Source organism: Sceloporus undulatus, chromosome 2 (genome assembly GCF_019175285.1).
Source record: "Sceloporus undulatus isolate JIND9_A2432 ecotype Alabama chromosome 2, SceUnd_v1.1, whole genome shotgun sequence".
NCBI lineage: Eukaryota > Metazoa > Chordata > Lepidosauria > Squamata > Phrynosomatidae > Sceloporus > Sceloporus undulatus.
Window position 1 is genome coordinate 101,420,525 of NC_056523.1, and position 8,332 is coordinate 101,428,856.

Consider the following 8,332-nt stretch of genomic DNA (forward strand, 5'->3'; position numbering starts at 1 on the left):
CAGATGCATGGAGTGAACTGATGCCCATGAAGGACCTTTATAGTTCAGGACCGTATGAATAGCCACAGAAAAACAAAACCTATGGGTATGGTGAAGAGGTACACACGTTCTGACTGTTAAATGATGGCTGATGGTCATTGAGGGACAAAGGCAGGAGAGAAAATTGCTTAAGTAATTGTTAAGTACATGTTCATCTTCTACTACAAGATTCTTTTCCAGTTGACTACCACACATTCATGAGAAAAACCCAGCTTTTTTCACAATGTGTCAGTTAATAATTTCGATTACCACTAAAAAAAAATATTCTTTAATAATATGCTGGAAAAAATGTTCTGTCACAAGTCCAGATCCATTTAAAATATCATGATGAAAGCATGCTTTTGCCTTTATGAAATACACTGCATGCTCACAGGATCTGTCTTCAAACTGTTTAATTTTTTTCATTGAAACTACAATGATATCAAAAATTTACCAGGGTTACTATATTGTTGTTTAGTCACTGTATCCCTACCTTGTCCCCAGCAAGTTTACAAAATGTTAAAGCAAATACAGATTCACACATCCAAATAAGGCCAATTATAGCTGGACAATCATTTGACTCCAAACCAGAACCAAAAGGACAGGTTCATTAATTATACTGGTAGTAATTCGAGTGATCACTGTGAACTCAAATAATTGGGTTATCCCAACGTATGCAGAGTCTCTGTGGTGCATTCTAAAATAGAATTTGGTGGTAGCCCTACCCAACTCTGCCCAGCCCTCTATAAAGGCTTCCTGTTGAAATTGTCAGTTTGATAGGACACCAATGCAATCATCCATGGGAACTGGCATGACATGAGGGGAGTAGGGGCAAAGTTTATCAGTTCAGAAATGACCATTCGAAGAACTACGGTTACAGGTATCAACCGGTCCCCTTCTTTGTGGTCTCTGTGTCTTCCACAACTGGGAGACTAGCAAGCTACCAAAAGGGAGGAGGCAAGAGACAGGAGTGTCAGTGCAAACAATAAAATATTTACTGAAACAATTTATTGTCAACAACAAGCACCAATACATGTGTATGCAACATGTCGATCCTCCCTTTCCCACATGGTCATCTGACCCCTTGTGATGGACAGAAATTATCTCTATAAACAACCAAAGAGTGCTGTGGAGAGGCAGACAATAGGGACACCAGGGAGACCTGGAAAATTAAAGTCTAATGTAACCTCTCAGAGTGGAGTCGATGTTCAACAGCACAGCTGTAAACTCGCTACTACTGGGGTCAAAAAAGAAGGTTTAGATGAAGAGTGCTCCCTCAACTACTACTCTTCTTGTGTCTGTGTCTTCTGGAGCTCCTCATTGATGGAACCAGTTCAGATCAAAGGCCGATGGAGTACCTTATCACCATCCCTGGACTTCCTCTAGCAGGAGAACCGATGATATCCATCACAGTGATCTTGGCCTTTCTCTTAGTAGGCTCAACATCTAATGGATCCGAGGGCGCCTTCTCCAGTTGCCATCCTCCTCAGTTAAGGGGCAATTCCTGGAACCACCGTCTACAGGTCATCTTTTGATGTGGTCTTCGTTACTGAACGGCATATCCGTGGGCAGAAATAACTTGTATCTCCGCATTATCATGGACGGATCATTTCCTGGTTAAGGTTGGTTGAAGACTACTATTCCTCCCTCTAGGGGTGGAGGACCAATTAGAATGGTTTGCCCTCGAAGGCTGATGGAACCCATTAGGTTCCAAGAAGCCCGAGGGGGGTTCTATGGTTGAAAAAATCTCAACTCATATCTGATTAAGATACTTCAGAGACTTTTCTTAGGTCCTATCAAGTGGCAATAGATGCAGTCAAAAAATCTTTCTATTTTGCATCTATCGCGTCTGGGAAATCTTGTCCAGCGGAGCTGTTCAGGGTGGTAAGAAGTTAAACACAACTGCCTCCAACCCAGAACCCTCTATTAGAGTCAACCATAGCTTACTGTAATGCTTTTAATGATATTCACAGATAAAATCTCTGGATAAGAGCTGATTGGATGCCAAACTTTAAGTCAGAACAATTAGAGAGGCATCCAACGCCTCCGCCATTACTGTTAGACGGAATCAATTGAGTCGGTAAAGTACTGAAGCAGTGGACACAAGCTCCTTAGTTAGTCTGAAAAAAAACTACTTCCCCTCTTGACCCTTGCCCATCCTGGCTGGCTGTCAAGGGGGTGATATAGTCAAGCTGATGCTGAAAAATATAATCAATGCATCCTTCTGGGGGGTACTCTGCCTTCTTGTCTTAAGGAGCAGTGGTCAGACCATCTTAAAAAAGCCCTCCCTGGACCCTCTGGATAGAAATAACTATAGGCCGTCTCGTTGTTGCCATTCTTGAGCAAGGTGATCGGAGGGACGGTCGCCAATCAACTACAGCAGGGGGTCGGCAACCTCGGGCCCAAGGGCCGGATGCGGCCCGCGAAGGCCGGGCCGCCGCCCCCGGCTGCTCTTGCCGCCGCTGCCGCTGCCGCTGCTGCCACCCGCACCAGCCGCCCGTCGCAGCTTTTCTCGCCGCTCTGGGCGCCGCCATTTTGGGCGAAAATGAGCGCCCATAGTGTGCCTCTGGGGCTATGGGCGCCGCCATTTTTCATCACCAAAATAGCGGTGAAGTTTCGCGCGACCTCGCTGCCATTTTGCCGCCCAGAGCGGCCGCCGCAGGCGGCAACAGCGGCGGGCCTCTAGGAGGCCCGCTGCCGTCTCTGGGACCCTCCAGGAGGGCTCCCAGGGCGGCAGGGGGCCTCTGGGAGGCCTGCTGCCGTCTTTGGGACTCTCCAGGCGGGCTCCCAGGGCAGCAGGGGGCCTCTGCGGGGCCGCTTGCCGTCCCGGGGCCCTCTATGGCGGGCGGGCTCCCAGGCGCGGCAGGGGGCCTCTGGGAGGCCCGCTGCCGTCTCAGGGGCCCTGCTTTAGGGCTCCCCCAGGGCGGCAGGGGGCCTCTGGGTCCCACTGCCATCCCTGGGGCCCTGCAGGAGGGCTCCAGGCGGCAGGGGGCCTCTGCAGGGCCCTCTACCTTCCCTGGGGCCCTGCAGGAGAGCTCCCAGGGCGGCAGGGGGCCTCTGCAGGCCCCTGCCGTCCCTGGGACCCTCCAGGGGCGGGCTCCCAGGGCGGCAGGGGGCCTCTGCAGGGCCCGCTGCCGTCCCTGGGGCCCTGCAGGCGGGCTCCCAGGGCGGCTGGGGGCCTCTGGGAGGCCCGGTTGCCATCACTGGGGCCCTCCAGGGGTCCTCCAGCACTGGCAGGCCCCCCCCAGCTTTTTGCTGGTCTCTGACGGGGCCTAGGGCCCCGTCAGGGGCCAGCAAAATTGGGAGAGCCTGGCCCCCGAAGGTGGAAGCTCCGCCCCAGTCATGAGGCCCCCGCCCTGGAGGGTGGAAGCTCCACCCCCCAGCACACAGCCCCCCGCCCCTGAGGGTGGAAGCTCCACCCCCGGCATGTGCCCCCCCGCCCCAGAGGGTGGAAGCTCCACCCCTGGCACATGGCCCCGCCCCGGAGGATCGAAGCTCCACCCCCAGCTTCGGCCCCCCAGTCGCCTGAGGGACAGCAACATGGCCCCCGGCTCAAAAAGGTTTGCCTACCCCTGAACTACAGGCAGTCTTGGATGAAGCTGATTATCTGGAACCATTTCAAACGGATTCAGGGTGGGATACGGAGTTGAGACAGCCGCTTGGTCACCTTAGTTGATGATCTCTGTCTAGGCATCGACAGATGAAGTTTGACCCTGCTGGTGCCTCTAGACCTCTCAGCGGCCTTCGATACCATCGACCATGGTATCCTCTGGAACGCCTGAGAGAGTTAGGTATCGGAGGCACTGTTCTACAGTGGTTCCGGTCCTACCTCTCAGGCAGATTCCAGATGGTGGTGCTAGGAGACAGTTGCTCTTCTAAAAGAAGATAAAATTTGGTGTACCCCAGGACTCACATATTGTCTCCGTGCTGTTCAACATTTACATGAAGCCGCTGGGAAAAATCATCCAGAGACATGGGGCTGGAATGTGTTATTGTTATCAGTACGCTGATGACACCCAAATATATTTCTCTATGTCTCAGACTGATGCAGTGACTAAGGATGGCATCTCTCCTCTGAATGCCTGTCTTGGGGCGGTAATGGACTGGATGAGGGAAAACCGACTCAAGCTGAATCCAGGTAAGACGGAGGTACTTGTTATAGGAAACCCAAGCCCAGGTATGGAATTATGTCAGCCAGTTCTGGATGGGGTCACACTTCCCCTGAAAGACTCTGTCCGCAGCTTAGGGGTGCTCCTTGACTCGTCGCTTCACCTGACAGCTCAGGTAGATGCGACAGTCAGGAGCACTTGTTATCAGCTTCGGCTGATACGCCAGCTGCGCCCCTTCCTGGAGCAGGGAGACCTTGAAACAGTTGTACATGCGCTGGTCACCTCTCGATTGGACTTCTGTAATGCGCTGTACATGGGGCTACCCTTGTGCCAAGTTCAGAAACTTCAACTTGTACAAAATATGGCAGCCAGGTTAATTACAGGTACTCGTCGTACCGATCACATAACACCGGTTTTGAAATCCCTTCACTGGCTGCCAATTAGTTTCCGGGCAAGGTACAAGGTGTTGGTGATTACCTTCAAAGCCCTACATGGCTTGGGTCCAGAATACTTAAGAGATCGCCTACTTCCATACTGTCCGTCCCGCACTCTAAGGTCCTCGGGGAAGAATCTACTTCAGCCAATAAAATCTAGGCTAAGTTCAGTCACCCAGAGGGCCTTTTCCATCGCAGCTCCGAAGCTATGGAATGACCTGCCGAAGGAGATCCGTGACATTTCTACTCTTACAGCCTTTAAGAAGGCTCTTAAGACGGATCTCTTCCGGCAGGCCTTCCCTACCTAGTTCCACTCCCCATTTACTGTGACTTACGTCACTCTGTCCACCAATTCTTCTCTTAAATTTAATGAGAAGAATTAAATTAAAATTAATTAAAATAAAATCCTTGCCTCAAGAAGAAGAGCCCTCCCTCCATGATGTCATTATCAGACCTGGGAGGGAATGAAAAAGAGAGGCCCAATTTCCATCAGGCCTAACTGTGAATGTACTCACTTCGCTCTCTTTAATTTTATTGTATTTTATTTATTTTTTGTATTTTATTTTATTCTCTTTATTTTTATTGTTGTAACCTGCCTGGATTCCTTGTGATTGGACGGGCTATAAATAAATCATTATTATTATTATTATTATTATTATTATTACTTCAATGTCAACGGCTTCTGAGGAGGTTCTTGAGGGGCTAAGACCTGTTCATACAGTAGAGCCTTGAGACAATGTTTTCTGTTCTGTCTAGCTTGTGGTGTGAACATTGCACAATGCACACATGAGGTGACAATAAGGGACTTGCCCAAAAACTCAAGGCACCTCAAGTGCCCTTCTTGGCATGGAATCCTCATGCCACATTCGATGCACTTCTTACAAGAAGCTCGTAGTACCAAGAGAGCACAAAGGGCTTGCGTGGCAGACAGGCAATGCCAACAAAGCAATCTGAAGTCCTGGAAACTGAAGCAAACACTGTTCCTATCAAAGCTGCTGCAGCGGTGGATGAAAAGGAACTGGCTGTTTCGGTGGGAAGCCCTTTACATAGAGCTGGCGGAGATGGATGGTGCTACTGCCAAAATTCTATTTAGAATTCAGTAGAACACTCTGAAGAGGCTCTGTGCAGGTACAGGATAACCCAGTTATATGAGGAGGCACAGGGACCACGAAGAAGAACCATAGGTTAAAGTCAATTTATCACCCTGGCTTGAAAGCAAATTATGGTTATTGATCAACAATATCTAGATGCTACACCAAATTATGGTTTCATGAACAAGGAAGCAGACTACTTTGATAGGAGAATAATTTGGTTCAGTTATCTAAGCCTTAACACTGCATTTCGTTTATCTGTATGCACTTCTTGTAACTGAAACATAAAGATAAGATCAAAACTATGAAACATTTTACTTTACCTGATCTCCACGTTTAAGCCCAGCTTCAGCAGCCTTGCTGCCTGATTCAACTGTCTCTACAAAAATACCAAACCCCTTTTCACTTCCTCCAAGGAGGCCAAAGTAAAGTGGGGAATCTCGAGAAGGCTTCTGCAATGTGATTTGTCTCCACTTTGCCTTCGCTGCACAGGCAATGTTTAGTAACCTTAGGTGCCCCTTCATTGTCTGTAAATGTGTCAGACAAATACATTTTACATTAATATTTCCCCTCTAAAATGAACTGAAAGATTAACTCATAGGAATACACATGTCTAATGATCAGATTACACAAACTCATATCTCTAGTTATTTGTATGAACTAAGTAATAATACAGAATTAGCTACACACACGCGCACACACACGCACACACCCCTGAGTGATATACAAGGTTTGTTTGGCTTTTTTGCTAAGAAAAAAAAAAGTATACTATAACTTCATTAACATTTGGGTCTTACTGCATTTTCCAAGTTTCTCTCAAATTCTTCCAAAAATCGTGTCATGGCATGATCTCCTTCAAAATCATTAAAATGGTTGTTTACCCACAATAGTACAACTCGAGTAACCTAAGAACAAGATAACATAGGGGAAAAAATAAGGATTTCTAAAAGAAAATTATTTTTCTCTTTTTAAAATATGCAATACATAATGTGTATAATAACATAATACAAAATATGTATCATAGCTATAACATTTATGTTAAGCCCATGATGAAACACTGTGCTCAAAAGGTCATTTTGTCAATGCTTTTTAAAAGGGAAAACTATTGGTTACTACAGAGAACAGAACTACAACTCAACATATGGAGTAATTCCTCCGAGCTCCCACCCTCAGAACCTTGATATGAATATGAAATTTTAAAGCTGCTGCCACTGTGAAATATTTATTGTGTGTGTGTGTGTGTGTGTGTGTGTTTTAAATCCTGATTCCATAAGATGTATATTAACAAACCAAGAACATTGGAATTTTCATCTTTTTTTCACACAGTAGCCAGCTGGGGTAGCACAGCTTGTCCAGTACCCGCAGTCTTATCAGATACCATGACAGTTTAAAACAAATGTGTAAAGAGCATATAATGTTACACATTGTCATATGCTGCAAAAGATTTATAAATGTAAACTCAAAATGGTTTCCATATACAGTCAGCCCTCGGTATCCGCGAGAGATCCGATCCGACCTCCCGAAAGATACTAAAATCTGAGAATGCTCTAGTTCCATTGTCCCCAATGGTGGTGAAGCCACACGGCTTTGCCACCACTGGGGACAACGGAATGTCACTGGCCCTTATCCTTCCTCCCTCCTTCCATCTGTCTGGCTTGGCTGACTGAATCAGTGCTGTCTTGGCCTCCCAAAGCCGACCTGCTGCTCCCACTGCTGACCAGTAGCAGGGGGCCTCCTCCTCCTCTACCTCTCCCTCCACCTCTTCCTCCACCTTCTCTACCTCCTCCACCTCTTTCACATGGGGCTGCTGTCCATGGATGCTGGGATACAATATTACCAAAATCCGACCATATCTCTCCGCCTCTACTGCCAAGATCCTGGTCCATGCCCTAGTGATCTCACGACTGGATTACTGTAACGTCCTCCTGGCTGGGCTTCCTCTTTCTCACCTCCGTCCTTTAATCTCTGTCCAGCATTCAGCTGCACGCATTATCACTTCCACCCACCGCTTTGACCACATCTCTCCTGTCTTGGCATCCCTTCACTGGCTCCCCCTCCCTTTCTGTATTCAGTATAAGCTGCTGCTGTCGACATTCAAAGCCCTCCATGGACTGGCCCCTCCTTACTTATCAGACCTTCTTTCTCCTCACCTTCCCACCAGGGCCCTCCGTTCTGGTAGTCAAGGTCTGCTGTCTCAGCCTAGGATTTCCTCTGCCCCATCCTGGATTCACCCCTTTTCACTTGCTGCCCCTCACTCCTGGAACCTTCTTCCCCCACAAGCAAGAGCCATCACTTCTTTAACTAGCTTCAAAACGGAGTTGAAAACCATCCTGTTCAGAGAAGCTTTCCCAGGCATTGCATAATTGTCGCTTACTATCTGATGTTCTTTTGTTGCCTGTTTATCGAACCATTTCCTGTATTGCTATGTACTGTATATGCATTATCCTACTTGAGAGTATGTATTTTCCCTGGATGAAGATTAACCTTCCATTTTGAAGCCAAGCCCTCCCTCCAGTCCATCTGCCTTGGTCCAGGCCTCGGAGGTAGAGAGGAACTGCTGGACCTCTTACCCTCTCCCGCCACCACTCCCTTCTCCTTCTGTGTCATGTCTTTTTAGATTGTAAGCCCAAGGGCAGGGAACCATCTAACTAAAAAGACTGCATGTACAGCGCTGTGTAAA

At 47.9% G+C, this 8,332-nt stretch overlaps 1 protein-coding gene across 8 annotated transcripts in view; it reads right to left on the bottom strand.

Moving 5' to 3' along the window:
• RAPGEF6 (Rap guanine nucleotide exchange factor 6) overlaps nt 1–8,332 on the bottom strand; it is a 159,978-nt gene that overhangs the window by 62,084 nt on the left and 89,562 nt on the right. For all 8 annotated transcript variants that reach the window (XM_042449260.1, XM_042449261.1, XM_042449255.1 and 5 more), the window contains 2 exons: nt 6,450–6,557; nt 5,976–6,179 (listed from right to left, as the gene is read on the bottom strand). In XM_042449260.1, coding sequence (XP_042305194.1) covers nt 5,976–6,179; nt 6,450–6,557 — 312 coding nt within the window. The remainder of the gene's footprint in view (nt 1–5,975; nt 6,180–6,449; nt 6,558–8,332) is intronic.